General features: G+C 38.4%; 1 protein-coding gene across 2 annotated transcripts; it reads right to left on the bottom strand.

Moving 5' to 3' along the window:
- Positions 1-636: 636 nt before the first annotated feature.
- On the bottom strand, positions 637-7,958 carry LOC127171042 (gastrula zinc finger protein XlCGF57.1-like). Of its 2 annotated transcripts, none has more exons than XM_051119459.1 (3): positions 7,885-7,958; positions 6,316-6,449; positions 637-3,171 (listed from the first exon to the last, which is right to left on the bottom strand). In XM_051119459.1, exons 2-3 carry the CDS (start codon positions 6,392-6,394, stop codon positions 1,904-1,906), a joined length of 1,347 nt encoding a protein of 448 aa, XP_050975416.1. In that variant the 5' UTR covers positions 6,395-6,449; positions 7,885-7,958; the 3' UTR covers positions 637-1,903. The 2 variants fall into 2 exon arrangements, with proteins under 2 accessions (XP_050975416.1, XP_050975415.1); XM_051119458.1 differs by lacking the exon at positions 7,885-7,958 and adding an exon at positions 7,140-7,291.
- Between the last annotated feature and the right edge of the window lie 8,557 nt (positions 7,959-16,515).

The following is a 16,515-nucleotide window of genomic DNA, read 5'->3' as shown; positions in this document are numbered from 1 at the left end:
CTTTTGTCAATTAATCTCTTCTTAGACGACTGTCCAGATACTATTGAGCTCCTGGAAATAGAGGTATCTTTCTTAAAACGGCTGTAACTCCTAAATGGTAAATGTCCTATTTTTATGGAACCTTCTCAAACAAAGCTAAAACTCTGCACTTCAGTCCATCTTGTTTCATTTCATATCCACTGTTGTGCTGTATAAAGGCAAAAGCACAAAACCTCAGTCCGTGTCCGAATGCTTCACGACCTGACGGTAAAATATTACATTTTGCTGTTGACCGTTCAGAGTGAGCTGAGCGGAGGGAGGATGCGTGAGGGAAGGAAGTGGATGAGAAGGGACTTTTCTTACATCTTATTTCAGTGTAGTGTCATAAACAAATGTCTGTATGTTAATACACTGTGTGCACTGTCCATATCTCAGATCATCAAAGTGTAATATTCTGAAATGATCAATTAGGCTGCACTGAAATTGTCAAAAAACACCACAAGTTTGGACTGTATTGAGATGATGATGACACTATTTTCTGCCTTCATAATTGAGTTTTATAACATTACAGTTAACATCAACTGATCTAATTTTAAAGACAATTCACAAAGGTGTGTCTTAGGACCAGAGATAGCGATAACTGAAAATTGTCCGTATTTGACGGAACTTGTTTTGTTTTTTTTTAATCAGTGATGGAAAAATCTGAAGGCCGTCCGTCACTTTGACAGATTACACTGAGGGTGATCTATTGTAACTTCTAACTGTAATTCCCACCCCTGTCCAGGTGGTGGTGAGAGAGTGTAACAGAAGAGCGCTGGATCCAGAACACAAACGAAACCGCCACAAATGTTTTGCTGAGGCGAGCAGGCATCACAGAAGCTACAACGATCTATCATGCCACATTAAAGAGCACCAAAATGGTATTTATTGCTTGAATTTCCTAATGCAATGACAGAATTTCAAATCTGAGACTTTGTTTCATATCAAAAATAACACAAAGCCTAGACTATTGCTATTTATTGGATGGGAGGTGCACTATGTACTGTTCATTAATCAACTGAAAACAACCAGCATAGACCAAAAGATCAATTGGGATTTACGAATCGATATTGGTTCATAAAAGTGAGAAAATTGCTGCGGGGTGGTGTTGAACAAGAAAAGCTATACAGTCTCATCTTTTCTCTTCAAAATAAATACATAAGCCTATATTGTCCTGTAGGTTCATAATTAAAAAAGAACATGTGAATAAAAATAAAAGCAATTAAATGTGTTATTCTATTAAAATATGAAAATTAAAATGACGGACAATGTTAAAGTCTAGCGCAACCTCTGCTTGGGACAGACCACAATTTTGAGAACAACTGAACTATAACAAAGCAGATGATATTAAACAAATAAATAAATGGTTACACTTTATTTTGATTGTCCACTTTAGACATTCTACTAACTATAAGTAACTTTGCAACTACATGTCTACTGACTCTCAGAACAGACTGTTAGGTTAGGTTTAGGGTTAGTGGAATAAGTCGACATACACTTGCAAAGTTTATAAGAGTGTTAGAAGATATTAAGCAGACAGTCTACTAATACGCTAATGACTAGTTGACATGCAGTTGCAAAGTTACTTACTGTTAGTAGAATGTCTAAAGTGGACTATCAAAAAAAGCGTAACCATAAATACAAGTAAAAACTTACAAAACTTGCTGCAGTGTGAATGTAGCTTTAATTTCACACAGATACGTATTTTTGGTGTCATTTTAAACTGCCGAGCCATTTAAACGCTTCCCACACAAAGAACACAAATACGATCTCACGTCTGCACGACTTTTCAGGCGTATCTGTAAGCGTGACGGCAAAAAACACATTTTATTATCCTGATCGCAACTAAGCCGCTTCCTCCAGAGCAAACGGGCAGATGATTTTTCTAACTGCTTCTTTTCTGAAGTCTCTTTCCACGGGCAGAGCGCTGCAGTTTCTTTCCACAACGTGTTTTCAAATGATGTTTCAGGTCACTTTTATATTTGTAGCTCTTCTCACACTGATGACACGCGAAGGGTTTCTCTCCGGTGTGACTCCTCATGTGGGCCTGAAGGCCTATGTTCTGTCTGAAACCCCTTCCGCACTGAGTGCAGGTGTACGGTTTCTCTCCGGTGTGGATTCTCATGTGAACCTTAAGGTTTCCCTTAATTCTGAAACTCTTTCCGCAGTCGTGGCACGTGAAAGAGGTCTCTCGAGAATGACTTTTTTCATGCCAGTGAAGGCGTCTCTTGTCTGGGAATCTCTGTCCACACTGACGACAATTAAAAAACGAGCTCTCTCTCGAGTGAAGCCTCGCGTGCCTAGTGAGGGTCGCCGCGTGCGCAAAACATCTCCCGCACTGAGCGCACATGAAAGGCTTTGCTCCTGTGTGAGTCTTCATGTGAGCTTTGAGATTTCCGTTTTGCGAGAAGTTCTTCCCGCACAGTTCGCAGGTGAAGGGCTTCTCTCCCGTGTGACATCTCATGTGGGCGTTGAGGGCTGATTTGTTTGAGACGCTCTTCCCGCACAGCGTGCAGGTGTAAGGACTCTCTCCGGTGTGAGTTTTCATGTGTGAATCGAGGGTTAATTTATGTCTGAAACACTGTCCGCACCGATCGCATGCGAACGGCTTCTCGTCTGTGTGAATCCTCATGTGCGACTTCAGAATTCCTTTGTGCGAGAAGCTCTTCCCACACATGTGGCAGGTGAAAGGCTTCTCTCCAGTGTGACTTCTCATGTGGTAATCGAGGAGCGCTTTATATGTGAAGCTCTTTCCACACAGGCTGCAGGTAAAAGGCTTCTCTCCAGCGTGAAGTCTCATATGAGTTTTGAGGCTCGCTTTACCACCGAAACTCTCTCCACAGCGACGACACGTGACGGCGTTCTCTCGTGAGTGCTCTCTCTCCGTGTGGGCATTGAGGGTCATTTTATGTCTGAAACTCTTTCCACACTGACCACATGTGAACGGTTTCACTCCGCTGTGAACTTTCATGTGGTTTTTAAGATTATATTTTTTATTGAAACTCTTTCCACACTGATGGCAGGTGAAGTAACTGTTAGATTTGGTCGTCTGAGCTTCTTTTTGTGATGACGTTTCAGCCTCTACGGATTTTCCCACATTCAAAAACACATTCTCTTCTTGCGTCTCTTCTTTCAGAGCTATCAGGTCTAAAGCTAAAAAAAGACAAATACAAGTTAATGGCAGTTTAATGGCTTAAAGCAGGGGCCATCGGACTCGGTCCTGTAGGCCGGTGTCCTGTAGAGTTTAGCTCCAGCTTGCCTCGACACATCTGCCGTAAAGTTTCTAGTAAGTATGTCTAGTAAGATCTTGATGAGCTGCTTCAGGTGTGTAATCGAGGTTGGAGCTAAACTCTGCAGGACACCGGCCCTCCAGGACCGAGTCTGGTGGCCCCCCGCTTCAAGTAACAGACATCAAAACCAACATTATCAAACAAAATCATTCCTAAAGCCATTCTGACGTAAACTTTTGAATGAATGAAAATGTTCACATTTCCAAAATGTTAGTTGGTACAAAAAAAAGTAGTACACCTGTACACCTGCTCCCTATTGTGTGTAAATGGTGTGTAAAAAGTTCTGTGTTGTTTTGGCAAACCATGACATTTTGATTCACTGCCATTATAATAACAAGTTTATTCTGCCTTACCCCCCCCCCCTTTTTTTTTTTTTAGCTGAGTAGATAACTAAAACACAGCGCTCGTCACTATCACTACTTACCCAGCCACAAATAGAGGGGCAGGATAAATACAGACCAACCGTCCTACTTGTACGACTGCCTACAACAATGGACAGTCAGTATTAAAGTCAGTATTACGTTGCCGCCGTGGATGTTCCAAATCATAGCAACTAAAGCGTCCCGGCTGGAAAAACGCTGTGTCACCAAAACGTTTTTCAAGCACCACCAGCTGGCTGTTTTAAGAAACTCTCTGGTGGACACACGTTATTGAATATTTATTGTTAGGCCTGTGGCCTATTAGTCTTTTTCACATTTATGCAATATACAATTTATTTTTTATTACATACGATTGGAATTCGTTAACATACACGTTTAACTGTCAAATCGATGTTTGCGAAGCATTTGTGAATCCTAGAGACAGTTTTCAGGAAGTTTTCCGTTTTACACATTCAATTTACTCATTCATGAAACTTGCGTAAATATATAAGGCCCAATGTGTGTATACTACTCTGTGTTACTGAAGCCCCACGGACGGCACAGAAACATTATAAAGCACCATAAAGTTTTTGTGCACTATATTCCAAGTGTTCAGAAGTAGAGATGGCTCCATACCACAATTTTGGCCTCGGTACGATACCAGAATCTAATGCCTCGGCATCGATACTAAATCAATACCATAGGTCACAAATAACCGGCCTCAAAAGATAAGTGAATTGAAAACTATCTAGTAAGTAATGTTAACATGCTGCACATTAATTAGTTTATTTATAAATAATTATTGACCTGGATTAATAAGTGCTGTAATACTGTTAGGTCAGTTTACCTAATGAATTTTAACGAAGGTTGCTTTACTGTAAAATATCAGTCTAACCGTCTTCAGAATCACGTTATTAGAGTTCTTTCAGAGTCAGATAGCCGAAGAAAAAGCATTAAATATAAATCTCTGACTCTCTCGGCTGCTTTATATCAGCGGTCGCAGAAATGTTCCCTTCATATTATTGACACTAAAATTAATATAGCAAACCTCTCGCTTCATTTATGTATTTTAACTCGGCTTTAAAAGTACTTTTCAAGTGTCTGTACTTTTTCTTTACAAATCTTTACTTCACAATATTCCAAAGCATAATATTGTACTTTTTACTGCACTACGTTTCACATTAAATATCACTTAATACTTAGTTACACTAAAAAGCTATTACTTTCTTACTTTTACTCAAGTAAAATTAATTCAAATATTTACTTTAGTACAAGAAAATACTATTGTTAATATTCTTAAGTATTAAAGGTAAAACAAACAACTTTTATTTATGAAATGCAGTACAGTAAAAAGTATGACATTATGCTTTGGAATGTAGTGAAGTAAAATTATTCCAAAGAAAAACACTCTGATAAACGACAGATACTTTTTACATTTACTTGAGTAAAGTAATACTTCACTACTGTCCGCCTCTGATCTGTTGTGAATAACTTATGAATGATGAAACTTCGGAACAGCAGCGCATGAAATGACGATATCGAACCGTTTCAAGTATAATATGTACCGGTATTTTTCCAGTACCCAGATACCGCACATCCCTATTCAGTTTAATGTCGTGTTTCTCTGCGGGGACGTTGGGACAGCATCGGGGGCGCTGAGCGGTTCTTGGGGGATGTCTGGTTAAGACGAGTTTACACCAAAGATGTATGAGCTGAAACTTGCACAAGAAAATGGTCTGCCACATCTTAACGCCGTCTCTACACTGGATGCATCAAAGCGCACTATTTGTCCATTCGGTCGGTAGCGCAATCACATGGAATGCGTCAGAAATAAAACGACGAATCCATTTACCGTAACGCTCGCGCTCGCTCACTGAACGACTGATGTAACGGGATCTGTGCGCTTTGCGTCGTCCGTTCACGGCCAGTGTGGTATAGCGTCAGTGTTGGCTTTACACTAACACTCCGCTTCTAGACTAGACGCTGTATCATTTCCTTAGCCACAACTTTAGTGTTCACTTGACTTGCTGTAACGCAGCTGCTGAACTTCGCGTTAAAACAACAGCACTGACAGCCACACATAATCCTCAACACATTAGACTCATCCGCGCTGAGGAGCCGCGTCGACGCACAACCCACGTAATCAACGTAAATCTGCAAATAACTGCACCTGCAGGTTTCCACACAGAGGTGGCGACAGAGGCAAAAGTTACAGACTGCAGCTTTAAATATATTTTCCCCTAATTTTATCCATTAATTACAGCCATTCAACATTAAAGCCATGATTCTTAACCTGTGTTATGCTTTGAAAAAGAGTGAACTTATAACAATCCCAACATGAAATCTTGTATATGCAGGAACTATACATTAAATAGAGGTCAATGTGATTTTCTACCTGTTCTGTACGGTCATTAAGATTTTACATTTAAGGTTGTTTATTAAGTCACTTGGCAAAAACTTTCATTGACATTTGTCTTTTATTGTCCAGTATTTGTCTGTTCAGCATGAGGAGCCGCCCCATGTCAAATAAAACCACTTTAATTAGGACACTCATATGACATTCTTCATAAACATCATTCATTTCTCTAGAGCTGGACATTTTAATAAGGATCAGATGAGTGAGTCGAGCACTGAGCTTGAAAACCAACCTGTTTGTTCCTCAGCATCTCTCAGACTGAACACTTCTTCAATCCTGATGTCTTCACTCTCCTCTTTAATAAACGCCATCTTCACTAACACGTGGATCTGAGTCGCCTCAGCAGGAGTTTCTCTGTGTTTTGTCCTGTTTAAGATGAAGAGAATAATGAACAGAAAGCTAAATCTCCGGGTGCGTCTCAATCAGCTCCTCGTTATTGCACTGCTGAGTGAGTCAGAGTGAGAGTTAATGGCCTTAAATGACCTGATTAGACACAAACAAACAAACAGCATTTATGTATTACATTTGGTATTAGATTAAAGTGGCCGGCCTTTCTGTATAATACGGAACTGTCCCTATTTAAGGCATGAAAGCAGCGCTCCGTATGAAACACACACACCCAACAAACACAGCACATTCCCCTCTGGTTTCCATTGAGTAATTAATAAGTTCCCTGAACAGGGATCCAGACTGCAACTCATACAGCTGCATTTGTGACCAAAAATATCAGTTTTGCTGAGATCACCACTGGCAACCACATAAATGTACATTATGATTTCAAATTCTGCATGTAATGCCTTTTTTCCTTTTTTTTTGCTTTGAACTGAGATGAAGCAGAAATCAGTCGTGATCTCAGTGAGAGCAGAGACGCCTGCAGAAAAGGTGCAAGAAAACTGAAACAGGTGACGCTGTCAGAAATATAGTTTATAATCGATGCTACGGCTTCTTGTTATGAAGATCTTTAGTCTGTGTGTCGTGTTGTTAATGCGTGAACTCTGTGCTCCGTTACATTTTAATAAAGCATCAGCTTTAAAATTATGCCAAACTCATACTCACATTATCATCTCTTACATCAGCACCTGAAGGGTTTTTTTTCATTATCTAATGGAAAGTTGCAGATTTGAGCGATGACCAGCAGAAAGTTTATTGTAATGCAGAAATGTGCGTTTTACATTTGACAGAATTTCATGTCTGAAATTATTTTTTTAATGAACTGTAGAAATTAAAGCATTCAAAATAATTATAATGATCAGGTAAATCCAATTCTACAGATAAAATATTAACCCAACTGTTCAGCACAGTGTGAAACACATCATAAACACACAGCACAAACATTTCGACCATTATTTCCAAAAAAAGAGTCACAATTGTTCCTTATTTTCTTTTTTTTAAGTTGGCAATCCTAATTATAATGACTATAGTTACTACTACTATTATTATTATTATTAACTGTTGATTTAATATTTATTATATTTAATAGTTTTTCAAGGGGAAAACACTACTGGTTGTAAAAGTTGTCACTGCACGTTTGTCTGCGCTTCGAATCACTGAATCATTTAGCGACGAACAGACTGAACTGACTCGGTTCGATAAAGCTCGTTTGTCTCCGCTTCTGTTTGTGTTTCTGGTCACTGATTGACTGAATGAGACGCTCCGTTTCTTTACTCACAAAAACAAAAACAACCTTAGTGACAAATACAGCAGCACAATGTTTACTCTAGCAATAGTTTTTACGCTGCTTGTCAAAACTGCCTGAACGACTGCACTGGCGTAAACACGACAAATGGTTAAAAACACAAACCTTTCTTTCCTCCGCTGAATCGCAGCAGTGCAGCGGAGCGGCGCGCCCGGATGACGTCACAGCACACTCCAAAATAAGAGACCGTCGGTACTACTATTAAAAACTGTGAAATAAATCGTGAAATAAAAGTAAAAATACATTATCTCAGTGTGATGTAAAGGGTTTCCACTCACACACACACATACATTTTGTATTTTATTATTTTATGTAATATAATATGATAGCGTTAATGGCATTCTGACTCATTTTTAGGCAGATTTTTAGTGGCTCTAGAAAGATCGACAGAGCTGAACTGGAGAAGAGCAGTTTGTGCTTATAATAATAATAATAATAATAATAATAATGATAATTTTTATCATTAAGGTACGTAGCACGTGCTTACTGTCACCATCCAGCTCCAGAAAAAATGCAGTTGTGCACTAAAATTCAAGATATTGGGGCAACAAATGCTCCTGTATGTGTTTTGCCTCATATTTGCATCATATGATAACAATATCACACGAGTACTGCTTTGTCCTGAATAACAAGAGCTTAAACATGATTTTATACAACAGTTCAACAGAGTCTGTTTTACATTTACCATCACCTGCTGGTGCTTTAAGTTTCTTATTTAAATTATTTAATCAAAAAATAATAAATAAATAAACAATAAAAACAGTAAGGGGATAGTTTACCCCAAAATTACCATTCTGTTATCATTTATTCACCCTTATGTTGTTTCAAATCTGAATGACTTTCTTTCGTGCAACATAAAAGAAGGTATTTTGAAGACTGTCGGTAAAAAAGCTGAACTGATTACCAGTGACTTTTATCGTGTTAACAAAAAATATTGAGGTGCTTCTCAAATTATTTTCCTTTGTACCGCTGTGTTGTCTGGTTCTCGAATCTGATTGGTTAACGAGAGTGCTCTATTAGAGTCCAGACAGCTGTTTCACCGTTTGTAGTTGTGTCACTCTGCTTGTGGTATCACTGACAGCGAGAGTCATGGCTGACGCCCAAATCCACTATCATTTTATAAATATTACTGTTTGTGTGTCACAGAATGTACTTTTTAAGAGGTTTTTAGGCGAGAATGTACTTGTTTATAGTTCAAATATGCAGTTAATAAAGAAAACGTCTATTTGAAAATTCACGTCAACATTTTCAGACGTGTGAGCTCCAGAGTGTCAGAGACCACTTCCCACGTAGGAGGAGACGTTCTCGCAACGTTCCCTAAAAATTGTCTAAAGGTGACGAATGTCCCTAACCTTTACAGAACATTGGAGATGTTCCTAAAACGTCCTCTTTTGGTTACGAAAGTGCTGGTGCTCAATGTTCGTTATACGACTTTAGGGGGACGTTCCATTTTGGTTATTTTTTGGTCACATAAGAACGTTACAAAGATGACATTTGGGACATTAACAGAACGTTCTCACATGGTCCTCTTTTAGTCATATAATGACGTTCACAATATGACTTTGGGAGGACGTTCTATATTGGTTACTCTGTGGTCACATAACAACGTTACAAAGAGGACATTTAGGACGTTAACACTGAAAAAATGTTTTCATTTATCCAATGAAAAAAAATAGATTGAAAAAAATGTTTTCATTCATCCAATTAAAAAAATTTAGGGTAATGGTTCACATCTATACTTTATAACTTAACCAATGAAAAATAAATAAATTGCACTAAACTAAATTTCTATGAAAATTATTTTATAAAACCTGGCACGAAAGTATATTTTTCTTGTCAATTAATTTAAATTCTAGTTTTGATCTAAACAAAAAGACATAGATTTAATCAAAACAAAAATTCCCATTTAAGAAATAATTTATTAAAACAATTTATAATTACTACAACTGACTTCCAGTCACAGCCTTAGATGAAATCAACTGAAATAAAAGATTAAATCTGTCAAGATCTCAGCAGAGGAGGATTAAACAACTCCACAAACAGCATCAGCAGCTTCACTCATTACTAACCAGTTTGACTTCATTTCTGTCATATGCCAAAAAAAGTTTTTATTGAGAACAGAGATTTAGATGTTGAATGGTTTGTTTGAAGTCACCATTAATGTGGTCAGTGTGTGCTTTAGTTGGGCTCTTGACCCTTGACTTTATAATATTAGCTTTTCTCTGGTTGCTGTATCTCTGTGTTTGCAAAACACATTTGTTATGGTAAAAAAGCCAAAAAGGAAACAAGATCAAGCAGTGTTGGCTGGTTATTGACAATAATGTAGTCATGTACTGGCCTGACACGCTGATCTCATCCAAAATCTGAGCCTAAGGACATTTGATTGTAAAAATAACTTTATATGGTTGATAAAAGTAATGTTTTAATTTGAACATCTGTTCTGTTTAACCACACACAATCATCAAGAATCAGTATATGAAACTCAATGATGGTGACAATAAACAAAAAGCTTCATGCTGCAGTGCATTCTGGGAACTCCAATCAAAACTCAGTAATGGCTCCCAGAATGCATTGCAACATGAATAAATTGTGCACCTGAATTGTCTTAGTATTTTCTTTTATTTTTACTATTTGCTTTAATTTTTGCTATTTGTGTTGCAATTTATCAGTAGCTTGTTTTGTGATGTTCAAAGATCTGTTTATCTGAATATTTTGTTGATTGTCACCATTGTTGAGATTCTTACGCCGATTCTTCATGTCTATGTGTGCCACAAATCAATCTCCTTCATGCACAAAACAAGTATGTTCACATGGTCCAAAACACAATCAGTACACCGATGAGCTACTGTAATAAACAATGCAACAAACAATGAGTCAAGCCACTATATAAAGATTTCACCAGCATCAAGAGGCCAACATTACCTGATTGCATTTTATCTTAGTTTGCTCTGCTATCATAATGTGCTTTCTCAACACAGAATTGCAGCAGCAAAAGAAAAAATATATAACAGTGGTATAATGTCAACAACCAAGTGACCAACTAAAGCAGACACTATTCACCAAAATGGTAACCTCACTAAAACCTCACTTTCACTAAAACTGTGAAAATAAACCTCTGTTAATTCTCAGTAAGAACTTCTGCATGACAAAGTCAAACTGTTTGTGGAGTTGTTTAATCCTCCTTTGCTGAGATCTTAAGAAATTGAATGTCTTTTATTTCAGTTGATTTCGTCTGTGACTGGATGTCAGTTGCAGTAATTCTAAATAATTTATAATCTTATTTCTTAAATGGGAAATTTTGTTTTGATTAAATCTATATCTTTTTATTTAGATCAAAACTAGAATTTAAATTAATTGACTTTCTTCAACAAGAAAAATATACTTTCATGCCAGGTTTAATAAAACAGTTTTCATAGAAATATTGTGTAGTGCAAATTAATTATTTTTTATTGGCTCAAGTTATAAAATATAGATCCAAACCATTAACGTCCTGAATGTTCTGAGAATGTCCTCCAAATAACATCCCCTAACCCTTTAAAGAACTCCACATCATGACCGTCTCGGAACGTCCTGGGAACGTTAATAGGTGACGTCCTTGACACCAGCGTGGACGTTCTGACAAGGTTTGGGGGACGTCACATTTCCAAATAAAATATGGTCCTCTAAACGTCCCAAGAACGTCCTGAATGTTCTGTGAAGGTCTTCCAAATAACGTCCCCCAAACCTTTAAAGAACTCCACATCGTGACCGTCTCAGAATGTTATGGGGACGTCCTTGACACCAGTGGGGACGTTCTGAGGACGTTCTGGGAACGTAAAATTTCTAGCGGGGTTAAGCCTCAAGCCTCAACGCCGCCAGATCTTTGGGAATTTGCCACTGGCTCTAATGTCTCTATAGTGGTTAAACACGAGCTATACTTCGTTTTGGGCAAATCTAACGGGCAGTCTTTGGTCTCTTTTATCTATTATTTGTTCCAGAGCAAATCGTTTTGGCAAAATCTCATGATGTAAATTCAGTGCTTTTTATCAGAGCGCTGCCTGTGTAACTTTACATGTGACTGAATTGCCTAGCAACTTTTTGATGGCTGTTGTTGCTTAATAAAATATTATTTAATAAAATGTTATTTTATATAAATAATAGTGGTATTTAATACTGTATTATATATAAATAATATAAGTATTTAATACCGTTTAGTATTGAGAAAGTGCGTTTGTTAGTGATGGTGATTTTAGTTACACTGTTCCGCCATTAGATGGCGACAAGAGACTGTTTGAGTCAACAGTAAAGACTTTTACTTTAAAAAAATTAATGCTTTATATGGGGAGGTTATTTTCTAGATTCAACATCAGCTTCATGCAGTGAACAAATGCACTGAGCAGCGACGTCATCACAAATCATGCTTAACAGATAACACGACAAAGATGACGCTTTCCTCAGCAGATATTCAAACTCATGTTTTTTTTTGAGCTGAAGAATGAATGCTGTAGCAGATGCAGGTATGAATCACGATCGCTCAGTCCATCTCTCTCTCATAACACTTCAACGTTAGTACACATAATACTTTGCTTTTACTACAGTAATACAATAAGCTTTCAGTGAAGCAACTCAACATTCCTTCGTTACTATATTTTCTTTTGTGAGGTTTATGTATAGCATACTTTTTATATACAGTTTGTGAGATTTTGTTTTGTTTCATGTTTTCAGAAAAACTGTCATGAGTAAAAGATTTAAAGTTGTTAGAATATAAATAAAATATTTATTTGTCCAGTGGGATGTTTATTTGTCCCTTGTCTGTCCTGAGAAGTTTAACTGCCCGCCGTTCTTCGGAAAAATCCTCCAGCTCCTGCACGTTCTTTGGTTTTCCAGCAGCATCTGCATTTTTGAACCCTTTCCAAAAGTGACTGTATGATTTTAAAATTCATCTTTCCACACTGTGGACAAGTGAGGGACTCATACATAACTATTACAAAAGGTGAAAGCAATTACTGATGCTTCAGAAGGCAACACAATGTATGAAGAGCCAGGGGGTGTGAAATTTTTTAATTGGATGATTAGAGTAAATGATCCCTATATTGTCTTCTGAGAAACATGCAAGTATTTTTGTAGCTTCTGAAGTGCAGTACTGAGTCATTATCCTGTTCAAAAGTTTACACCCCCTGGCTCTTAATGCATTGTGTTGCTATCTTAAGCATCAGTAAATCTTCACCTTTTGTAACCGTTCACACAATCACCCATAGACAACCATGGAAGTGAATGTACAGCGCTCTCTTCCATCCTCAGTAACATGATTGAAGTGCCCTTGAGCAAGACACTGAACCCCTAATTACACTAAAATTAACACAGTGATATAAACTACACCATATAAGGTGAAAGTAAACCAGAATATATACACAAGTTGTACAGTATTAATGTCATAACTGCAAGTACAAGAAATGCTAAATTTTGACAGTGTTTTGTTTTCTCTCTTCTCTCTTTATTGTTTTTTAATTATATATATATTTTTTTAATTTATGGTCCATGTGCTCCTTGGATGATTTTAGTGTTTCAAGCTTTCTAGAAATGTGTTTATTGGTGATTTCTTTTTTTTTTTAAATACTTTATTTTTTGACATTTTTCTGTTTTAGAGTGCACAAACATAAAGCACAAACATTAATATTTATAACATAAAATAGTCACCTTCATCACAAGAAGGAAAGAAGAAAAAAATAGTAGTAAAAAATAAACTAATTAAAAAAAAACAAAAAAAACAAAACCTTAACAGCAACAGTTACATCAGGTCTTACAAGAAAACAAGGAAACACTTATTACAGTTGGATGTTGAGGTGCAATTCAGAGGTCTAGCCATTGCTTGTTTGAAGTAAATAGCAATCCCATTTCCTCCAAAACTTCTCTCCTTTGTCTTTCTGTAATCAGAGGGAGAAGGTCATTTTTTCCATAGAACATCTTTGACTGACAATACCTAGAAGAAGATCCATAGCGGGGGGGTTCTCTTGAGCCAACATTTAGTGACTGCTTTCTTACATGCAACAAAAAATCTTCAAGAGATAATTATCACACTTATTCAAACCCTCCGGAACGACCCCTAGGAGCATAGTGGGAAATGACACATCTATGTTAAAACCTAATACCCTTGACATTAATTGTCCCGCCATTCCCCAAAAAGACAGAATATGTGGGCATAACCAAAAGATATGGGCAGAGTCAGCTTATACAGAACCACACTCCCTCCAGCAAGAACGCTGTCTCCTAGAGAACTTACATTTTTACATAGGCGTTATAAAAAATCTAATCAGACATTTCCAACCAGAATCTCTCCAGTTCAGTGAATGAGTAGTAGAATCACCCTTAATGGAGCTTCCGATCTCTGTTCGGAAAAAATACCGTACCTGTAGGTACCGATAAAAGTCTTGCCTATTGAGATCAAAGTTCTGACATAGATTCTGAAAATTATCCAGATCTCCATTTGATATCATATTGCAAAAGGCAGTAATACCATGAGTAATACCATCCAAACCTTATATCTGTATAACCTTATACCTTATACCATTGAATGCGGGTGGGACAGGACCCACCCACTTTTGAAGACCAATGATATCGGACCCACACACTTTTACTGTCTCTAATTCAGCGAATATGTCTGCGCACTTTTTAGAGCGCCATCAGTCAAATCCAGTCCACATGACGAATGCACTAATAGATTAAGCTCCATGCTCACGATATGAACAGGCAGCTTCAGGGGTGGAGGAGTGGACGGAGCGGGCGCGGGCGCATCAGGTGCAATCATCAAACATATTTCAAAGGAAGCGGGCGCCACGGTCCTGACCGCATCGCTGTCTATACTGGGTTCAGGGAATATTCGCGCCTGCTGCGCTCCTGTAACACAGCAAAGTAAACAAACCATCTGAGTGTATCTGCTGCTCAGATACACCTAAGCCTACCCGATACTTTATTCAAACTTTTGGATTATTTCCTGCATTTTTATTGAAAACAAATGCCTTTCCGATGTAAAATGAGATGTGAAAAAGCAAAAGACCGATTTCGCAACAGGTGGACGTGAACTCGGGTCGTTTGCGTCAAAAAAAACTAGCCATTTGCTTTACCGCTTACGCCACTGGAAACGCGTTCTAAGAGCCGTGTTTTGTAGTGTTGTCACGTTACTGGATAGAGACAATATACATCATAAAAGGCACCATACTACAGAAAATGGCATATACTCCAGGAGTGTGGGGAGGACCCACTGACATTTATTTTGCTTCCGACACCCATGACCTGGAGTATATCATTTACCTGCTCTAAGCATCCTAGAACTGACTGTATGGGAGTGTCCTTCAAAGACATTTCTATATCTTTCCATTTTGCCGTATAGTTAGGACAGTACCATAAAACTAGTGGTCTTAACTGCGCCGCCAGCTGGTAATCCCTCAAGCACGGTAATGCCAAACCACCCACCTCCCTTGGTAATTGCAGGGCTGTGTATCTTACTCTGGGTCTCCCCTTGTTCCATATAAATCTAGAGATATGTTTGTCGCATTCTCTAAACTGTTTAAGTGGGATCCTGACTGGCAACGCAGTAAACAGATATAATAATTTAGGTAATATATTCATCTTGATAGATCTTACCCTGCTGCCCATATCTAGGGGGAGCAATGCCCATCTGTCCAAATCTCTATAAATTTTCTGGTTTAATATGTTATAATTTAGAGAATACAAAGTGGACAGATCTTTTGGTAAATGTATGCCCAGGTACTGAATGTGTGGTAAATTCCAATTAAAATTATACTTATTTATTAATTCTTGTGTGGGAGCAAAATTAAATGTCAAAGCCTGAGTCTTAAGAATGTTGTGTGTATAACCTGAATAGCTCCCATATAACTTTAACTTTAACTTTAAGACACTAACCGTGCAATTCTGCTGTTGTTTACATCCGGTTTGTTGCGGTCGCACGCTTAGAGCTTGAGTTCCGTCAAGTTAATTTCTTATTGTCTATTTTTCAATCTAAAATCAATTTTATACACCATCATTTTCATTTCTAATAACGTGTGAATATACCCCCTATTGTATTTTACAACTAAAACAACCAGATTGCTTTGTTATCACTAGTTCTGTTTTGATTTCCCGAGTTGCTAGCTTATAGCCCGTTAGCAGCACCAGCCGCTAATCTTGCTTGCATTGTTTACACACTATTTACACACATTACCATTGTTTACTCACTGTTACTTGCTTTAATGGCGAATTTGTGTCCACCTTTGAGTGCATGTGAGGACACATTCGAGCTGCACTCGTTGCAGCTCGAGCTGGAGGCCGTGGAGAAGCAGATTCAGGAGCTGTTGGTGAGGCAGACCGAGCTGAGAGAGCGGAGAGCCGCTCTGGAATCCTCCCGGGTATGTATACAGCGTGATACTAACACTCTGACCACTTCTACTCCGTGTGGTTCTCTGCACGGGTCCCGTGCACCCTGGCGGAAGACGTGAGCCAGGCCCCGGCTGAGGACCTCGCCCCCTCCGCCGCCTCCGGTCTGCGAGATCTCCAATCGGAACTGCTTCGCTCCCTCCGCGAGATGGAACGCGACGCTGTGATCGTCGGAGACTCCATTGTCCGGTACGTCTGTGCTACTTTAGCTAAAGGTCCACACCCACTGTCTTCCTGGTGCTCGTGTCCTGCACGTGGGGGTGCACGACACCAAGCTGCGGCAGACGGAGGTTCTGAAGAGGGACTTCAGCAGCCTGATCGAGATGA

Source organism: Labeo rohita, chromosome 9, assembly GCF_022985175.1.
Source record: "Labeo rohita strain BAU-BD-2019 chromosome 9, IGBB_LRoh.1.0, whole genome shotgun sequence".
Classification (NCBI taxonomy): domain Eukaryota; kingdom Metazoa; phylum Chordata; class Actinopteri; order Cypriniformes; family Cyprinidae; genus Labeo; species Labeo rohita.
The sequence above is the reverse complement of the archived record's forward strand: the minus strand, read 5'-3'. Positions and strand labels throughout refer to the sequence as shown.